The 21,386-nt window shown below is 30.0% G+C and overlaps 1 protein-coding gene across 2 annotated transcripts; it reads right to left on the bottom strand.

The window, feature by feature from the left end:
- Positions 1 to 259: 259 nt before the first annotated feature.
- On the bottom strand, positions 260 to 2,498 carry LOC131647713 (transcription factor MYB52-like). Of its 2 annotated transcripts, none has more exons than XM_058917569.1 (3): positions 2,010 to 2,498; positions 983 to 1,357; positions 260 to 859 (listed from the first exon to the last, which is right to left on the bottom strand). In XM_058917569.1, the coding sequence occupies exons 1-3, from the start codon at positions 2,122 to 2,124 to the stop codon at positions 729 to 731; spliced, it is 621 nt and encodes a 206-aa protein (XP_058773552.1). In that variant the 5' UTR covers positions 2,125 to 2,498; the 3' UTR covers positions 260 to 728. The 2 variants fall into 2 exon arrangements, with proteins under 2 accessions (XP_058773552.1, XP_058773551.1); XM_058917568.1 differs by having other exon boundaries at positions 264 to 901; positions 2,010 to 2,492.
- Between the last annotated feature and the right edge of the window lie 18,888 nt (positions 2,499 to 21,386).

Raw genomic sequence — 21,386 nt, 5'->3', positions numbered from 1 at the left:
GGCTAATGCAACATTCAGGTATTAAAAATAATTTTTAGCAATCACCAAATTTGGTTAATGCAGTAATAAAGTTGATTAATGCAGTAATAAAATTGGTTAATGCAACATCTAGATATTAAAAATAATTTTTAGCAGTCATTAAATTTGATTAATACAATATAAAAACTTAATTAATACAGTAATGAAGTTGATTAATACACGTCTAGGTATTAAAAATAAACGTTCGTACATGAATAGTATTCGTCCGTACATGAATAATGTTGTCCATATAAACAATATTGTCCGTACATAAATAACATTTCTGTTTTTAAATAAGTGTGATTCACCAAACTAGAGTTTGCAAGTTCCTCCTATGTATTTTCACTAACTTTGGACACAGTGCTGATTCTGTAGATACACTCATTTGGAAACCTCCACCACCATGTCAAAAACCTTTTACAATGAAGTTCACCCCCCTACTATCCATTTTTTGTTCCACTCTAGAATATAATATATGCATGCTACCTAGCTATAGAACAAATAAAATAATAATCATATACAACATCTTTTCTATTTTTGCAATAAAGCAGTTTTCATTTTTTTTACATGTTACAAGTGTACATACGTCGTTAAATACATGTGTATGATTAGTGCATATATTCATATGTTGAGACATTCTTCTACTTAATTAAGCTCAATTCAATTCATACAAATGGTTGGAGGGAGAATCACTTAATTTTGCAACTACGTTAGCAGCTTGAAGTAGACAAAAAATCAATGAATGGAACATGTTTTTCTTTGTTCTGCAGCTCCACAACATCTTGATTCACTTCCTCATCATCTCTTCTAGCATTATCAGTAACTTCACTTTTATTGGAATCTACTTGAAGAAAATCATAGAACTCTATTGATTGAGTTTTATCTATACAATATCAAACAAATTAACAAAATTAACATTTTCATTAGCAAAGTCCATTAGTTTCACACTTGAAAATGGATGTACCTTGAAGCATTGTGGAACAAGAACTTGGATCTTGAAACCGAAACTTCGGAAATTGGAAAGGGTTATATGAGATACTTGGGTGATTTCTTGTCTCAAAGTTTGTTTGATGATCATTTGGAGAGAATATTATGTGATGATCAAGAGGACCTTTTGCATATATCTTGTACCTTTCGCGACGAATCCTCGCCATCATCACATGCCAATGATTCTTTACAGCGTTATCCGTCCGGCCGGGGAAGTGTCTTGCAATTACGGCCCATCGATTTCCATGAATCCGATGAGATGTTATTAGACGCTCTTCTTCTTCCTCAGTGAAAGGATTTCTGTTTATCCTTGGGTCTAATTGATTGAACCATCTCAACCTACAACTTTTTCCTAAGAAAACTCATGACAAAAATAATTAGCTTATATAATAATTAATACTTATAAACTTATAATATCATAAATGATGTTTTAGGTTGGATATTCTCTATCATTATAGGTTAGAATATCCTTTAATACTCTTGGATAATTACATAATTTCTTTTTGGTGTATAAAAATCGTGTATAAAAGAAAAAGTGCAAATAAAAATTTGTGAAAAAAATGTATTTTAAAATTATGGTGAGGTTGCACTAATAAAAATTATATTTCATGATCTTTGAACCAAACCCTAGAAAAAATTAATGAAAATTATAGTGAAATATTCAATTCTATAGCAATACAAAACTGCATCTAGATAATTAACTTATTTTACACTATAATTTATTTATTTTTTTAAAAAAAAACTTAATTATATTACACAATTAACTTATTTTTTCCTCAAAGCATTACCTAATTGTGTCTGTGTAGTTCCAATAGAATTTTTTTACTATGAAGTTATTATTACATATTACCAAACTATTACAAATAACTTACCTAAGAGTTAAGTGGGTTGATATGCTATCTTTTTCATCTACATACATATTCCATAGTTGTTGCAATATTAATTTTTTATTTTGAGTTGATTGAAACAATTAGAATAACTAACTATATGATCGTTAATTTTACCTGATCTTCCTCTGAGATTTTCAGCTATGGCGTTCCAATTATGAGGTCCATAGCTTTCCACCAACTCCTTAAGCTTCTCATCCTCAGATGGTCTCCAATGGCCTCTACTACACATATTATCTCTTCTCAAACTCAAACCCTAATTCAAGAATATGATAATTCTATAACTAATTTCTCTCCCTCTTGCTTTGATCTATATGATCAATATTCAAAGCTATATGAAAATTAAGAATATATATCAAAGCAAAGTGGAAGATGAAAAGGGGGTGTATATATATAAGAGGAGGTGAGGGGAACAAATTAACTAACAATATTGAAGACAAGAAGTGGAAAGAGACATGGGAAGAGAATATATGGTGGGGAAGATGGGAAGTTTTCCGTTAGAAAGTGGGAAGATTGATGCCAACATTTTGGCTAACAAACATATATACATCTAGATATTTATTTAAATATAATAATATAATAATATAATATAAATAAATAAATATATAATGTTTATTTATTTATTTATACATATATATGAGATGTGAGTGAAAGAAAAAAGGTTGCTTAGAGAAGCCAATTTGGTTATGCTTTCAATGTCTTTCCAAATTTCTAACCTACAACTTCTACTTATAACCCACCAAGCATGCATATTTTCCATATTTTATATGTTTACTATTCAATTTTTACATTAAACTATTTATGAATTACGTAAGATACTTTGCTAGCATATATAAATATATTAAAATAAAACATCATTTGACATGAACAATGTTTTAAGAAACAATAATTCATTTCACGTGCACACGTATTTTCAATATTTTGAAACAAAATTCAACACATGACATATAGTATTTACTTGAGGGTCATTTTGCATGTGAAAACAAAATGATATATACATTATAGATTCAATGAATTAAAATTAGAATGTTTTTTTCTTGTTAGACTATATGAAGTTGTATGCAGATATGTTTTAGGTTTTGATTTGATAAGGTTTGAGGCATAACTAACTACATTACTTAGCTTAGAATTCATATATAGAATTGGATGGGGACTTTATACTATTTCATATATATTGCTCTTTCATTTTAATGCTAGCACTGTGCATTTTGAGTCAAACATCTGGTCTAACCTCTGTATGTTTCTCAACTACTTAATGTGAGTAATGTCATGATATTAAGAAAATATAATAAATATATTGCTTTTATATTAATTATTCGTTCTAGATGAATTCTTGTTAAATTCTAATACTCTTATGTTTCTTTTTACTTATCATTTTGTAGACTATAAAGTTGTTCATTTTATTTATTTATTTATTTCTTACAAAGTTTGATACAACATTGATTAATGTTTTGTCTATAATATCTTTAAATATTTATGCAGGTACAAAAATAAATAATGAGATAAAAAAATTATTAAAATATATAAAAGAATAGAGTTAACAAAAAGTAATATTGTGATTTAATATATAATTAGTTCTACAAATGCACTATATATTAGAATTGGTTTTGCCATCTAAAAAGAAATAGTAATGCAATTTTTGTTATTTTTTACCTGTTTTATGCATAATTTTGATTATATATTTTATTAATTTTTTATATTTAATCTACGTACTATTTATTTTTTAAATTTTAATCATTGCAAATATTTTTTATTTTAACCTAAACATTTTACATAAATTAATTATACATTTAAATTTACAAATGCAAATTTTTATTTTAAAATACAAAGTTTTAGAAGTGAAAAATCTTTTGCAGTTTTTTAATCATTCTAACATTTGTGTTTGACTCAATCTATTGAGATTAGAAGTGATTTCATAAAAAAAACAGGTTAGATATTTAAGTTTTTTAAATTTTATTGAAGATGTTTAGTCTTTTGGTTGTATCACTTTATTTTTCTTTTCAATACATGAGCTTTTTAAAAAAAACTAAAATATTTGTGGTTGTAAAAATATTAATAATTTTTAATCATGTAAACGTGTGATTTGTAATGAGACAAAAAAGTTAGTGAAATAGAGAAGAAATATGAGCTAAAAGTTATGTGAGAGAACGAAGATGCACGAAATAGTTAACGTTTTTAAAATAAAATAAAGAAAGAAAGAGACTAATATATTATACTAATACTCTTCAAAATTTAAAGAAGAAAAGTTATAGTACAAACACAAACATGATTATAACACGGGCCTATATATCTTTTGTTGACCATTTATTAAACAGAAAAAGTAAAATTTTATTTGATAAACTATTTTTCAATTTCTATTAGAAAAACAATACAATTTTAATATTGAGATTAAATTCATAAATTGAAAAAATAAATTCCAGAAAGCTCATTTGAAAAAGTGGAATATAGAAGTGTTTAGTTTTCTGGATTTAGAGGCGGAGGAGACGGTAAAGATTCATGAGATGAAGCTAGCTATTGTTGGGCTTGTAGATCAGGGGGAACAAAATTAAACTGGTCCACATATTGTCTCTCTTTTTTTTTTATGCAAACGGGTCGAATTAGATGTCTAAGTCATTCAGTTGTTTAATTTGAATTGTATAAATTGTTTTGGTTAGACTCAAATAATTATTTTGGAGTCGTCGGAAATTGAATCCGACCAAACTTAATTAATAATTATATTATTTATTTTTATAACATTTAGTTATTTTGAAGCCGTTGAAAACTAAATCCGACCGAATTTAATTAATAATTATTTTATTAATTTTTTTTATTATTATAGGACTGATTCATTATAAAAATGGAGTTCATAATGTTTATAAGTTATTATCATTTTTATAATCTAATGGCAGTATTGTTCGCAAGAATACAAAACATGAAATGTAAAATTTTAATGTTATTTATTTATTTATGATTTAAAGTATGATAATGATCAAATGTCAAATGATTTTGGTAATGTTGTAATATAATAAATTTTTTCAATAATAAAAAAAAATACTTCTTTGGATTATTTTTTTACGAATTTAGCCCAATAAATATTAAACCGATCAAAATGATCATAAATGTTTGTGATCAGTCTGTGTATTTTTAAAAAAATGAATTATTTTTATGTACTTAGCCTAATAAATATTGAACCGATCAAACTGATCAGATTTACCCGCCAAACCACTTAACTAAATCTGTCAATAAATTGAAATTTTATCGGTCGAAATAGGGTCTTAAAAATGAAATTGTGATTTGCGTCAGATTTAAGTTTTTGACCCGATGGAGTGAATTTCGGACAACTGGGTATTCCAAACAACAGAACATAGAACAAAAAACCGCACTTTGCAAGAAGATTTAAAGAACCTTTAAGAAATAGATCTCTTGGATGAAGTAAATTCCAAACAAATGAGAATAGAAAAAAACTACATTCTTGAAGCACCTTTTGTGTTTAAGGAAATACAAAAAAAGTCATTTGGCTTGAGAATTGTGATAAAATTCGAGGACCATATGGCTTTAATCTAGGTTTTTTGAAAAAATGTTGGGAATTCATGAAGGATGACATCATGAGGTTTGTGAACGAATTCGATTATTACGCTACAGTTCCAAAGGTGATAGCAGCTTCTTTTTGGGATTTGATCCCCAAACATGATAATCCTCAACATTTGTTTTATTAGTAGTTTATACATAATTATTGCCAAGATCCTTACTACTAGATTAAATAAGGTTATGAATAGTGCAATTTCCAAGTACTAATCTGCTTTCTTAGCTCAAAGACCAATGTTTTACGGGATAGTGCTAGTGAATGATCTAGTGTACTACGCCAAGAGAAACAAGAAGGAATGTATGTTGGTTAGAGTGGACTTTGAAAATCCCTATGACAATGTGTCGTGGGATTATCTTTGTTATGTCATGAAGAGGATGGGTTTTGGTAAGTATTGGTTGAAGTGTATGGAAGTGTTGCTATTCTCTAGCATTGATATTCTCCAACTTTGGACATCAAATTCGAGAGAGGTTTACGCCAAGGGGACCCTTTATCCCCATTTATCATCTTAATGACAGTGGAATGTCTAATCCGGATAATACATAATGTTGGCCAACAAGGAGACTTCAAGGGACTTAAGATCAATAAATACGTGTATTTTGAATTAATGCAATTTGCAGATAACATGTTTATTATTTATGATGGTTTGAATGAAAACCTTTTGAGCATAAAAGTCGTGTTGAGAGGTTTTGAGTTGGCGTAAGGTTTAAGTGTTAATTTCAATAAAAGTTACATTTATGGTATCAGTATGAATTAAGATATAATGGTTGTTGTATCTACTTTATTAACTTGTAACATATGAACCATTCCTTTTATGTTCCTCGGAATACCAGTGGGACCTAGCCCAGGAAGAAGATCAACTTGGAATCCAATTGTCGATAAGCTGCATTGGAGGTTTTCTACTTAGCGAGGACGATAATTATATATAGGGGAGGGTGACTTTGACAAATGTAGTGATTAACAATATTCCCATATTCTACCGGTCACTTTTCAAAGATCCGAAAGGGATAGTGAAATAAATCTTGAGAATTCAAAGAGCATTTCTGTGGGGATGTAGTGAATTAAGGGGGGAGGTTAATTGGATAATTTGGGACGCCATTTGAAAATCCAAGGGTGAGGGAGGCTTAGGGGTGAAACACCTTGAACGATTAAATACAACCTTGTTGAGTAAATGGATGTGGAGAGTTCTGTCTGAACAAGATTCTAGTTGGTCTATTGTTTTAAATTTCAGGTACGACAACATCTGAGACAAAGTTCTGGACGATGCAAGCCTTATCAAAGACAACAAGGAATCATTATGGTAAATGGATATAAAGAAAGAAGGGCTGAGAGTTTTGGAGGACATAAATTGATTCAATAGATCCATCTCTTGCAAGCTAGGTGACGGGAATCAAATTGGGTTCTGGAAACACTGTTAGGCGGGACAAGAACCGTTTAAAGTTTTCTTTCCAAATTTGTATGCAGTAGTGAATGATCCTAATAGTCAAATCGCATAAATGGTAATTTTAAAAAGATATGTTTGGTCTTGGGAAATTGGGGTGCTGTAAAAGAAATGAAGAACCAGTTAGGCAATGGTCTGATCTCAATCACATTTTGTATCTGTTACAGCCTAGATTGGGGGAGAAGGATCAATTTGTTTGGTGGAAGGATAAACAAGTTTTTTCAGTCAAAAGTTGTTACTCTAGGTTGATAGAATTTGAAATCTCAGCTAGTCCAGTGGATGTAGAAACATTGAATGGCCTGAATTAGATTTGGAAATCCAATGTTCCCAACAAGATACAAATCTTTGGTTGGTGTCAGTTACTGGAAAAACTTCTTACGCATATGGAGCTGCTGACGCGAGGAATAATTCAAGGATCTCATAACATAGTGTGCTCGCATTGCTTCGAAGAGGAAGATGAAGTTAAAAACTTGTTTGTTAACTATCTAACAAGCAAGTAAGTCTGGAATCAAATTTTTGCTTGGATCAGATTAGTCTCAAAGGAAGATTAAAAAGCTATTTTATCTTATTTGGAGCAATTCAGAAAAAAAGAATAAGAGAAAAATTAACAATCCGTGTATCATTTGGCTTGCAGTTTACTGGGATGTGTGGTTGAGCAGAAATAAAATTATGATTAAAGATGGATTTATAATTGTCCAGGAAATTGAGTTCTTTTCTAAATACTTGTCTTGGGAATGGTGTGTAGCAAAGGAAAAGGGGGAAGATTGACTATGATTGGAAAGAGTGAAAATTCAATTTGAGTCATTGTTTTTCTAATTCGTAACCTTGTTTATCTCGTTTTGTTGTAAGTTTTGAGTACCCCCCAGATCAATACACATTTTTCTCTAATAAAAAAACACAAATTTATCTATCTTCAATATCTTTATGATCATCTAGTTGTAACAGTGTAGGGCAATAATATATTTCACGCATTCCATAATCACTTGTTCTCTTATTAAATGGAAACTAATTTTTATATGTTTGTCTCGCCCATGTAAAATTGGATTCTTGGTCAAATTTATTATTGACTTATGGTCAATCATAAGTTTCCATGACTTATGCACTTCACATTGCAACTCTTTTAGTAATGTATCTAGTCAAATTTCTTGACATGAAGCAAATGAGCTAGCTATGTACTTGGCCTCACATTATGACTGAGCTATAACATATTTATTTTGTGGCATCCTCGTTGTACATGAAAACATAGTCTGGGGTGCTTTTATATTAGTTTTGTGACCACATCAATTTGAATTTAAACAAACAATTAATCTTGTCTTTTCCTCCTTCAAAATAGCTGGCAATATAAAATTAAGCCTCATAGTTACCTTTAGATACTTGAGTATTCTCCTTTCATCCACTAGATATGATTTCTTTGATTCACTCATGAACATGTTGATCATACTAACTACATAGCACATATCACGCCTTATATTGCATAAGCACTTCAATAATTCCAAAATATGCTTGTACAAATATTATTCTACCTTCTCTTTATCATAACATTCATCAAGTTTTTCATTTGTTTTAGATGGGTTTGTGAGTGTGTTGAGATCAGTCATTTTAAAATTATGTAGTAACTTATTCATATACTTTTATTGATGCATAGCTGCGACGTCCTTATCTTTTAAAAATTTCATGCCAAGAAAGTATAAGAGCTTACCTAAGTCAGTCATCTCAAAATCAGCCATCATTTTATTTAGTAAATTCTTAATCTCATATGAATGACTTTCAATGATAAGCAAATCATCCACATATATGTATATCATATGATTATTGAATTTTGTAACTTTACGTATAGACAACATAGTTAACAGTGTACTTTTTGGATCCTAGTTGAATTAAAAATTGGCCAATTATCTATTTCTAGGCTCTAGGGACTTGCTTTAATTAATACAAGGCTTTGTGTATCTTGTATACCATATGCTCTTTGAATTTTATTTTAAAACCTAGTGTTTAGTGAAAAAGATTTTTTTCCTAATGGACCATCTAGAAATGCAGACTTTACATCTAAATATTAGAGGGGCAAATTCATGCTACCAGTTATTGCCAGAACTAGTCTCGTTCTCTCAAGTATTGTCGCGGGAGAAAACCTCATTATACTCAATATCATACTTCTATAAGAAACATCTAACTACTAACCTTGCTTATATCTTGAAACTGTGCAATATGGATTCATCTTCACATTTAAGATCCACTTCACATCAATAGTTTTTTCTCTTAGGTAAAACAAAAAGCTCTCAGATGTGATTCTTCTTAATCAACTTGAGCTCCTTCATCATGGCATTCTTCCATACCTTACTCTTCTACAAGGCTTTGTGTATCTTGTATACCATATGCTCTTTGAATTTTATTTTAAAACCTAGTGTTTAGTGACAAAGATTTTTTTTCTAATAGATCATCTAGAAATGCAGACTTTACATCTAAATATTAGAGGGGCCAATTCATACTACCATTTATTGCCAGAACTATTCTCGTTTTCTCAAGTATTGTCGCGGGAGAAAACCTCATTATACTCAAGATCATGCTTCTACAAGAAACATCTAACTACTAACCTTGCTTATATCTTGAAACGGTGCAATATGGATTCATATTCACATTTAAGATCCACTTTACATCAATAGTTTTTTCTCTCAGGTAAAACAACAAGCTCTCAGATGCAATTCTTCTCAATCAACTTGAGCTCCTTCATCATGGCATTCCTCCATACCTTACTCTTCATTTCTTCATCATGGTTGATTGACTCAACATCAGCTTACACATCAAAGTGAATGAGTTCACCTTTATTGTAGATTGTATTATTAGGAAGCAACTCATGATCTACAAGTCTACTAGGAACTTGGTGTGTTCTCTATGGTATCACATTTGTTAGAGTCTTTATTAGCCCATCATTTTTAACTTCAATGCCTTCAACATCATTCTCTTTGTATGAGCCTTCACTTTGAATAGGTTCTGCAAAAACATGAATGATCACTTTGCTTCTCTAGTATGTACTACCATGTACTTGCCTTTGATTCATTGAAAATCTCATCTTAGTTGATGTGCACCCTTTTATCCATAAGATTGTTCAGCTTATACACACATGTGAAATAACACTCTTTGAATAGATTGCTCTCATGTTGGTTATCATGCTTAATTCTTCTTTGATCAGGTATGTGTTTGAAACATAATGATCTGAACACTTTAAGATGCATCACATTTGGCTTTCTTCCAGTCCATACTTCTTCAAGAACTTACATCTTCATCTTCTTGGTGCATTTGCTTAGTATATAAGTGGTTGTATTGACTTTTTCTCCCTATAACATATGAGGCATGTTCTTATGCTCTATTATACTTCTAGCCATGTCAAGTAGGTTCATCTACCTTTGTTCTGCTAGACCATTTCGTTTCCTATGCCTTCATTGATGAAAATGACTCAAATTTCTTTAGGATGTACTCTCCAGCAGTATCACTCCCCCAAAACCTTTATTTCTTTCACACTCTCCTTCTTAATCAAGTATTTTAACTTCTTGAACATTTCAAGATCTTCACTTATGAATTTAATGGTATACATCCATGACATTCATATATATTCTTCATTATATTCAATACTATAATCAATTTAGATAGGTAGTCACCTGTGTTATGGTCCTCTCCATCTACATCAGTTTATATTTCCTCCTTAAAGATTGAAGCTTCACATCATCAGAAAAAAATCCAAAATTTTAACAATTATAGTTTTTCACATTTCTTTTATCAAATTATTTCTTCTTTGATTAGTTATTGCTAGAGCCTCCTCAACTCTTGGAGGATTCATCTTTGTCGTGAACATTTGACTTGCCATTGTTGGACATGTTTGCATTCTTGAAGGTTCCTTTTCCTTTCTTCTTGAACTTCCTTCCATGGCCATATTTATTAATCACATTTGTTTGCAAGTCTCGTTAAATTGACCTATCATTTACTGTCATACCCCAAAATTTGCCCATCACATTTTTATACTCAAGATCTCCAATTGCTCAAAGCTACCTAGCTCCTAAACGAGCAACCCACAACTAGGGTTTTGTTTCTCTCCAAGTAAAATCAACTTATGATACCTCAAAGGGACTCCATGATCTCTCATACGATTCAAAGGAACCTCACCTCAAGTTTCAAGATCCGATTCCTAAGATTGCTCAATCAACAGCTCAGATAGTCAATAGTCGACTAGTTTGACCTAAAAGTCAACTGTGGTCAAAGTACAGTCAAAATTCCTGATTTTTGGTCAACATCCTCATTTTGAAGTATCATTCATAATTTGATCAAGGATTGATCATGATTCATCAAGAAAAGATCAGAAATCAACAAAACCAAAAGTTTCTAAATTAGGGTTTTCATAGGAGAAAGTCAACTGAACTTTGACCAGCTATAACTTTCACATGGAACATAAAAAATTCTCCATCCAAAGCTCAATTTGAATGAAATTGAATTCTCTACAACTTTGTCTCTCACATGCCAAGTCTAAAAATTCTTTATTTGAGAGATATGGATCAAAAGATTACAGGTCCTTCTAGAAGCTCGCAAAAAGCTGTTTTTTGTCAGGAACAATATCATCAAGACAAAATCTCCAAATGAAAAATATGTTCCAAAGTGGCTTGTAGAAGACATCTTGGGCTTTCCAAAAAGTCCTAGAACACCTTCATATGATAAATATTGAGGGAGATATGCCTTGTCAAAGTTGGACAATTTTGAGAGAAAAAATGTGAAACAAAAGGCTTCAAATGGATTTTATTGCAAATGGGCCCAAGTTTTTATGATCCAATCTTGTTCCTCAAGTCATAAAAGAGATCCAATCCCAAAGCCACGAATTTATAATGATTATTTGATTTTATAGTGAATTTTATTCATTTAAAATATAATATAAGTCAAATAATTAAGAGGGTAAACCAATATTTGATTGAAGAAGGTATTCTAATCAAATTCAATCATTAATTATGCCATATATTTGATGCAAATTCGAGGAAAATAGGATTGGTGAGAGGAGATTAAAATTAGGCCAATTTTAGAAGGATTTAAAGTCAAATTTCCATCAAATGCCAATCTCTTGATTCATTGAGATTTGATTTAAATTTGTTGACCTAAGTTCATCTATTATAAGTAACTATGTTATTCAGACCTAAAAAAGAGGAAGAATGGGAGGCAGAGCCGTATTCTAGAGTCAAAAAATCGTGAATCCAAAGGAGGTAGCACAAGAAGTTCGAGATCGATTCAAGCCAAACAAAGCCCCATAATCGATTCCACGAAGCTTTCTGGACGTAATTGAGTCATCCTCCTCAATCCAAGCACGCAGGAACAGCCTTTGGACTCACGGTTTGCATCTCACTTTTTCCAAATCGGTTTCAATCATTCGCTCATTATAAATTTCTTTTGATTCCATAATTGTGTTAGTATTGACGTTTGCAACATGTCTGTATGATTTAATTTGCGTTTTAACGCAAACATGGCAAGATGCCATTGTTAGGTTTCATAAGCTTGGAATTAGGGATTTCTAGTTAGGGCTGGAATTGACTAAAATTAAGGGGCTCATTGGATTCGTGAGGCCATATACACTCTACTTGTACTATTTTTTTGTGTTGATTTGTGCTAATTTGCGGGTTCTAAGGAGTAGAGCAAACAGCCACACCAAAGAACCGTGGCTAAAAGTCTGTGTGTTTTTGGAAAAAATGAAAGGTTGAAGAGGAACAGTGTTGGGCGCGCAGGTTTTTGTTTCAAAATTTTAAATGGTCACGTTTTTGTATATATTTCATGATGTCCATTTACATCAGTTTATACTTCTTCCTTAAATATTAAAACTTCACATCTTTTCCACTGTCATGATATTTCTCAAAAATTTCACATGCATTATTTGATCTTGTCACATTGAAAATTTTTCCAAAATGACGAGCATCCAAATTTTATTGAGTGTAGAACAAAATTTTACATTCATTCTTATTTGACTCCTTGAATGTGGCTCTTTGCGCATTTGTGGATTCTGCTCTCATTTCTTTGTAGCCATTATTAACCACTTGAAGAACTTCTTGATCTCCAAACAGCGATTTCATTAAAGCAATTCAACTTTTCCAGTTACTTCCATCAAGAACCAAGATGTTCGATTAAAACACTATATTGACTCCTTGAATGTGGCTCTTTGCGCATTGTGGATTCTGCTCTCATTTCTTTGTAGCCATTATTAACCACTTGAAGAACTTCTTGATCTCCAAACAGCGATTTCATTAAAGCAATTCAACTTTTCCAGTTACTTCCATCAAGAACCAAGATGTTCATTAAAACACTATATTTGTGTTCATTTTTCCTGATAAAAAACATAGAAAAATCACTCCTTGCTTAATATTTTTCAATTATACTAGTTAGAGACTCGTGTTGTCGCCCGGGTACATTATTTGTGGTGCAGTATTTTATGAACGATATGAAAAATGTGAAGTAAAAAAGTTTGACGGAATTGCATTTATAAAATGGAAATTAACCATTTAAAAATTTTTTTTACTAATAAGATATTAGTAGTATGAAAATTAGGTTCTAACTTAAAATAATGATCCACAAAAAAAATTAGGTTCTAAGTTAAAATAATGATCCACAATTTTTTTTTTTACTAATAAGATATTAGTAGTATGAAAATTAGGTTCTAAGTTAAAATAATTTCACGGGTGAACATTTCAGAAAGACATGAAAATCTACTTTGTTCATTCAGAAAAGAAATCATCTACCAGTGGTGAAAAGATTTTATTCAATTGTGCACTCCTTTCTCAGACTGTTTTCAACATAGAAGATACCCGTGCGTCCGCACGGGTGAATTTATTTTAATTTTGACGTAATAATTATTTTAGATATACATATGAAAAACTTATTTTTATTGCGAAAGTACAATGAAAAATTATGAAATCAAAATATTACAACAAATAATATGATTATACAAAATACAATAGTAAATTTGACAAATAATGTATTTAGATACACATGTTAACTTAAATCGAATTACATAATTGTAAAATAAACAATTACTATATAAACTCAATTGTGTTAAATAATAAAAAAAAAAAAACTTGTGACATGGAGAAAGAAAAAAAATTGACATTTGAAAATAAGAATTTTATTTTCAAATAAAAATAATAATTTGATAGTGACCTATAAAATAAAAAGTTAGTTGTTTGAATGACTATGTAGTATTATTCAATTTGATAAATACATTTTTAATGATAATAGTAGATGACCTCTCACAGTTCTCTGAAGTTTTCCTAGTATCTAATCCAAGTATATAACTTGTTTGCAGGACTGCTTGAAGCTGATTAAATCCTGTTGGTCTCCTCAGGCTAAGGATGTAGCTCTCTCTTGCCTCTGCAGCGTGTTTTATCAAGTTTGGCGTGCGAGAAATTCGAATAGATTTAATGATAAAAGTCTGCATTGGAAATCAAGCATTAGCAGCATCATTTCTAGGGCCAAATTGGTTGGAAACACAACTCAAAACTGTTCCAACAGCAATATGGTCAGTTTCTCCATTCTTAAAGGCTTTGATGTTTTTATTACTCCTAGCAAGCCTAAGCATACGATAGATGTTATTTGGAGTCCTCCCCCTAAAGGTTGGATTAAGGTGAATGTGGATGGTCTTGCTAGAGGCTCGCCGTCGTTAACTGCATGGGATGGCATTTTCCGTAACGAAGATGCTACTCATATGGGGAGTTTTTGCCATTTCATGGGGGAGGGTGATGCAGCCCTAGCTGAGTTATTGGCAGCTATTGTTGCCATGGAAAAAGCAAAAAGTTTGGGTTTTGAGAAGCTTTGGATGGAATTCGATTGCATACTTGTAGTTAAAGCATTTTCGGATTCAAACATGGTCCCTTGGAACATTAGATCTCGTTGGCTTTATTGTATTGCGTATACTCGCACGATTGACTTTATGATTTCTCACGTGTATAGATAAGCCAATTTTTGTGCTGACTTCCTCGCAAATTTAGGATTGTCCATTGGTAGATTCTCTTGGTTTCCTTTTGGGCATTCTCTTAAAGTTAAGGATTATCTCTTAGACAATAAAGGTACCCATAAGCTCGACTTTGCTATTAAGGGGTCTTGGCTTGGTCCCCCTTGTGTATCTTGTTTTCCTCTTTTATTTTAATGATATTTTCAGTTAAAAAAAATCCAACTTATATATTGAAACAGCCTTTTATTGTATCAAAACAGATTCACTCGGATATCAAAAACCAAATCACACATGGATATTGAAACAAATCTTTTCTAGTATCAAACCATCCTTTCATATCCAAACAATTTTCCCTTTTATAAACACTCTGGAAACGATAAAATGGATTAATGGAATTGAATTGAAAATGTAAGTGTATTCATATTCAATCTAAAAACAATTTTGAGAATATCTTCTTTTTTTTTTGTCTAGTTTCTACATCGACATGGTTTAAGAAAAGTTAAAGATGAAGTTTTTTTTTTTTTTGTTATGGTTTTATTCTTCTTTTATTTTGATAAAGTAAATAGTTTGTCTTTAACTAATTTAGTCTCAACCCAAATTTTCTTATTTCAATAAGAAGATTGTACATCAAATAGTTTTAGTTTCTAAAACCATATTTGTGATCAATTAAGAGAATGTAAAAATTAATTTTGGAAATATATGAGATAGTTCAAGTAATATTTGTTAGTTGGGATAGATCAGTGTTAACTGTTGGTCATTCAATTTATATCAGCAACATTTTTTTTGTATTTTTTTATCAACAGTACTTTTAAAAAAAGTTATTAATATATATAAATCAATATTCATGAAAAAATTGGAAAACGTCTGATGTTTTGAGCAAATGTAAGGAATTATTACAATAACAATGCTTGTAAAAATAGCCCAAGAGAAAAGTAGAAACAACATTATTATACCTCCATTTTCTATGTGAAATATAATTAATTTCAAGACTTATTACCCCTTTTATTTACTATAAAGTAATTCATGAAGTTGACTCCCATATCGCTTTATATATTAAGCTAGCTAGGCCCCTAATAATATTAATGAAATGACGTACGTGTAATACAAAGAAAATATCATGATTAATTAGTTAATTACTACTAATTAGCATGTTGTTGGAGGTAGTTGATGAAACATTCAAGCATATTAGTGAGCTCAACTATAACAGAAAACGACTGGTGAATAATTCCAAAGGTTAAAATATGGAACTAATAGTTTAGGGAAATAATTTTTGTGATGGACTGATAATTTGGGATGGTGCATTTATAAAAATAATGAAAACATATTTTTTATATTTTTATTATTTTTAAAAAACACATATAATTTGTTTATGAGAAAATTTAGATACAATTCTTTAAAGGTGTGTTTGATTCGAGGTAGATGGAGAAGAGGGGAGGGGAAATCTTTAATTAAATATGTTTGGTTCAAATTTAAGGAGGGGGAAGGGGAGCAAAATCCCTTCAAACCTCACTTTTTGTGTCCCTCCGAATTTGGGGGATTTGGAGGGGAGGGGGAATATGAATTTTAATACGTAAAAAATTATTATATTTACTAAAATATCCTCAGTTTAATTTTAATATTTCAAAATTATTTATTTTCTTTCCTGTTAATGTTTCTCTTCTATGTGATTTTTCTCGATTATTTTCATCAACTTATTATAACTATTATCCATCTTCAAATTATTTTCAATTTTTTTTTTACTTAATACAAATCATAACCATTGCATTATTTTTATAATTTTTTTAATGTTTATTTTTATAACTATTATCCACCTTCAAATTATGTTCATTTTTTCTTCTAATTTTGTTATTTATTCTATTATATTTTCTTTTATATCAAATTTTAAATCATTCATTTTATTTTATTTTTTGTCTATTCATTTTATTAAAAAATTAAACTATTAGTTTTAATAATAACTTATTTTATGTACTTGTTTTGTTTGATGATTCATCACTATTTAAAATTTGTTATTAGCATATAGTTTCATTTGTGTCAGAGAGTTATAATCTGAATCAAGTGTACTCAGTTCATTAACATTATGGTAAATTATAACGTTTTAGTCCCTCAATATTAAAAAATTTATTACCAAAAAAAATATTTATGAATTTTTCATATTTAAATATTATATCAGGGTAAAAATGTAATTTATTAATAAAACTACTTCCTTCCCCTCCTGAACCAAACACATTTTTAATTAAAATAAAAAGAATTAAATATAAAATTTTAAAATTTTAAAATATAATGATAAAAGTAATGAAAATTTCGAATTAAAAATTAAATTTTGAGTTTTTTTTTCAATAAATTTTTTATAACATTCTAAACATATCTGCAAAATAATTGTTCAAAAATACACATTGGTTTAACTGCAAGAATTCTAACTACGTGCATAATACTTTTGTAGGGAGTAAAACATGTAATTTTTTTATAAGGATCAAAAGTAAAATTTAATAATTTTATAGGGACCAAAATTATTCTTAACCCTGAATTTTATTTAAGAAGTAAAAATAAGAGAAAATTGCATAGATGTGACAAAAAATTTACACTTATCATATTTTTATTAGAAAATAGTATAAATCATATCTAAAGAATTGTACATGAATTTTCTTCTTTATTTTTTAATATATCACTTTCTTTATAAATTAAAATAAATACATATTTCAAGAAATGATGGTAAAAAGTAATTTTACAAATTAACATATCCTTGTTCGTTTATATCACTTTCTTTTTTCTATTATGATTTTTTTTTTCAAATTGACTTATTTTTAATATTTCATTTATCTCACTTTTTTATCATTTCATGGCAATCTTTTTCTTTGAACATCTATATGTTTGTATTATAAAGCAAAAATACATGTCATTACAAAAAGCTATGTTTTTACCCTAGATAATTTTAAATTCGACTCTATTTAAAATCACTTGCACAAAAAATTTATTAAATGATTGTGACTGAATTTGTTTTTTAAAGCAAAGGTGAGCAACAGCAACACCAATATATTGAAAGAAAAAAGGAACCAATAGAAGGGACCAAACCAAACCTGAAGTATTCTCTAATTTGTTTAACCCTTAACGGTGTATTATGATTGTGTATAGGATTCTTAAGATTTTGCTTGGGGTTTAGAAGGGGATGGGAAGAAAAGGGTTGGGAAAATAATTTCTTTAAAAAATATTTAAAAAATAATAATAATATTTTTAAAAAAAAAAAGTTTGTACAGAATATAAAAAATAATTTATTATTAACATATTTTTAATTTTGGAATACTATAATAACATAAATAATATTTAAATAATTTGTCTAAATTCTTCAAACTTTTTTTAATACAATTTTTTAGTTTCCTTAATTAAAAGAATTTTGATTTTTGAATAAAAATAAATCTCTCAAAATTCTCTTCACCTAAATCTTTTTACTCTTTTGACTTAGTCCTTCCTTTTTTCCCGAGTTCTTTCTTCCCTTTTTCTTCAAACTCTAAAACAAAATTTAAATGATTAGGTTGAAATAAAAGTCTAAGGATTGTATATATTTATTTATTTTTGAAAATTTTGGTATCCGGTCTTGCGACTGACTAATTCAAGAGAAACCAATCTCACAGTCCACTAGCAGGGGCCCCGTTTAAAGTCATAACAGTTCTATATGGACTGATCCAACACAAGGATTGATAGCAACTAACAGGATTCAAACTCAGAACCTTGAGAGGAGCACACTCTTAAGACTTAAGTCTCCACTGCTAGGTCAACCCTTGGAGGTTAAGGATTGTATATATTAATTAATTAGAGTGTAAGTAATAAAAAAATGGTAAGTGTGAGCTAGGGCAGATGTGTGAACTTGACACAAATGTCAAAAAAACTACTCATGTCAAACACATAATTAAATGTCCTTATATTCTACTATGTATTATTTTGACATTAAATTGTCATTGTCAAACTCAACGTATATGTCGAGAATTCCATGCTAACAAATTGCCCCTAAAAAATGCCAATTTCGACCATATGAGAGACATGGCATTTTTTTAAACTTCCAGCACTATTTAGAATAATGTGTTGACGCCATCATCGTCATAGCCACTTCATCAAAAAGTCTTTTCAAGACGTGCACCCGAAGAAATGCCATCATGGCTCCGTTTTCCAAGAATAATGTGGGCCATACAAAAAAAAAATCCTTTCCAATTCTAAATTCATAAAAGTAAAAAAGACATTTGTCAGCATGAGGAATGCCAACTGTCTCTTTTCAAGAAAAAGGGAGAAATGAATGGTTTCTCCCAAACGGTTATAAATACTTCTTTCTTTACTATTCATTCCTTTTACTCCGCAACTTCCCAGTACTCTGAAAAAACAAACAAACTCTTTTCATACGTCATCTTCTTCAAAGCTACTCACTAATTTTGCAATAATAATATCTTCATCAAACCCAGAGAAAAGGCCACCCCTTGCTGCAGCCATTAAATTAGGAGACGTATGTTATTTTGCACCAAACTAGGTTACTAATTTGTGTTTTATTTATATTATGACTTTATTTTGTCTATTACACATTCTAATCGTCATACATATTATTCCAACATTGTGTCTGCCTTTATTTTGTCTGTTACACATTCTACTTGTCATACATATTGTTCCAACACTGTGTCTGACATTGTGCTATCCATCGTTACTTTATATTGTCGTTCCCTGTACATTTATATCAAAATTGTTTTAGTACAATCTTTATTAGAAAGAGATTTAACCAAATTTTCTAGCTTGTTAATTAAGTGAAGAAAACGAGTCTACATTGATTCTAAGGTTTCACTGAGTTCCATACGAAATATTTCATACTCCTTTGTCAACATGTTAAATTTAGATTCCTTAACATCTCTAGTATCCTCATTTAGTACTTGAAGAGAATTTTACATTGATTGTGCATTATTAAGCTATGATATTGAGTAATACATGGACATGCTTAACACATAAATGAGTATGTTCCTCTCTTTCAAATCATAAGATGCCTTTTTGGTTTCTTCATTTAACCAATCCTTTGAGAGTTTTTGGCAAAACCTCCATTGACTTCACTTTTAGGAATAAAAGGTTCATCACTGATAGCCACCAAAAGCATTTTTTTTCTCTTGATATTAAGTGAACATACATATTATCCTTCAAATTAGCAGAGTTTTCACCTTTGAAATTGGTACTCTATTGAACGCTCCCTTCGGATCATCATTACCGATATTATCAACTTTTGGAGTTATTAGACCTAATCAAATGCAAAGTTATGAGGCTACTTGTTGGGGGAGAATATGGATTTGAATGATCTAAAGGGGGTTGATTAGACTTTCCCAGATAGTAGATCAATTTAAAACTTTATTTTCAAAAATCAGAGTTTAAAAATTCTTTTTGCGTAGAAAAAAGAAGTACAAAATAGATGAATGATGAAAAATAACAATTCAACCAATATCTCAATTGAGTAAAAATCGATTTACATGGGTGTGTAAAGAGAGTATTTTCAATTTAGCATGAAATCTAACATTACAATTTTCAGGGATAACCAAGAGTAAGAAAGTTTTAGACTCTCAATCTAACAAAACCAAAAAATTATTTACGAAATCACTACCAACTCGATAAACCCTAATATCATGTGATTCTAAGAAAACATTAAATATAACATGCAATCGTAAACAAAATGTATATATATATATATATATATAGAGAGAGAGAGAGAGAGAGAGAGAGAAGAAGATAGTACGACGGATTTATAGTGGTTTGGAAATTTTACCTTGCTTATGCCTAATCCATTCTCCGAGGTTTCCCATTAAAGGTTTGTTGTTCTTCCACTATGATATTGACAAATTTATACATATTCATTTAGTACAATCACAATTCAGATAATGCTGAAAATAAAGATCTTCGATCCAAATCCTTTTTGACTGTACACTACTCTTGACACATAACTCTTGTGAAGTCTTTACTCAACTTCAACTTCAATCTTGCAGCTTCAAGAATGCTTATTTAAGTTTTTGTTCTGCAACAACCTTTACTCACACTTATTAATTCCTTGAACCTTCAGTTGTCTCAAGATAAAAAAAAACTCCAACATTGTATATAAACTTTCACACAGTTCTACTAATGTAATACTATGAAGAAAACCCTCTTTCTTTTTCACTAGAGTTGTCAATCCCAACCACAACCACACACATAAATGCCAACCATAAAATCTTCACAAAATGTTGATCACAAAATGATCCTCCTCACACAGATCTCAAACCCTAAGATGAGAATTTAATTCAAACAACAATGGATATGATGCAAAAGGTTAAAGATGAAGAGAGATTTCACTTGAAAAACTCAAAACAAAAGTCAAACCCCTTTTTGAAATTTGAGAGAAACTATGTGTTGTGAATTCTAAATTATAAAGTGGGTATACATGTTATGAACATTGTGAAATGGGGTTTAGGAAAATATTTGCATACGTGTTAGAGAACAAGAACAAAAAAAGAGAGAAAAATGTCATTTAATTCGAGTGATAAG

This window comes from Vicia villosa, linkage group LG2 (genome assembly GCF_029867415.1).
Source record: "Vicia villosa cultivar HV-30 ecotype Madison, WI linkage group LG2, Vvil1.0, whole genome shotgun sequence".
NCBI classification, from domain to species: Eukaryota; Viridiplantae; Streptophyta; class Magnoliopsida; order Fabales; family Fabaceae; genus Vicia; species Vicia villosa.
The sequence above is the reverse complement of the archived record's forward strand: the minus strand, read 5'-3'. Positions and strand labels throughout refer to the sequence as shown.

What these genes read in the sequence shown, in the direction of transcription:
- LOC131647713 (XM_058917568.1), bottom strand. Translation starts at nt 2,124, where the DNA reads ATGTGTAGTAGAGGCCATTGGAGACCATCTGAGGATGAGAAGCTTAAG. An exon ending in AAATCTCAGAGGAAGATCAG is followed by an intron (nt 1,358 to 2,009) that starts GTAAAATTAACG and finishes GAGTTTTCTTAG; the next exon opens with GAAAAAGTTGTAGGTTGAGA. An exon ending in TTGTTCCACAATGCTTCAAG is followed by an intron (nt 902 to 982) that starts GTACATCCATTT and finishes GATATTGTATAG; the next exon opens with ATAAAACTCAATCAATAGAG.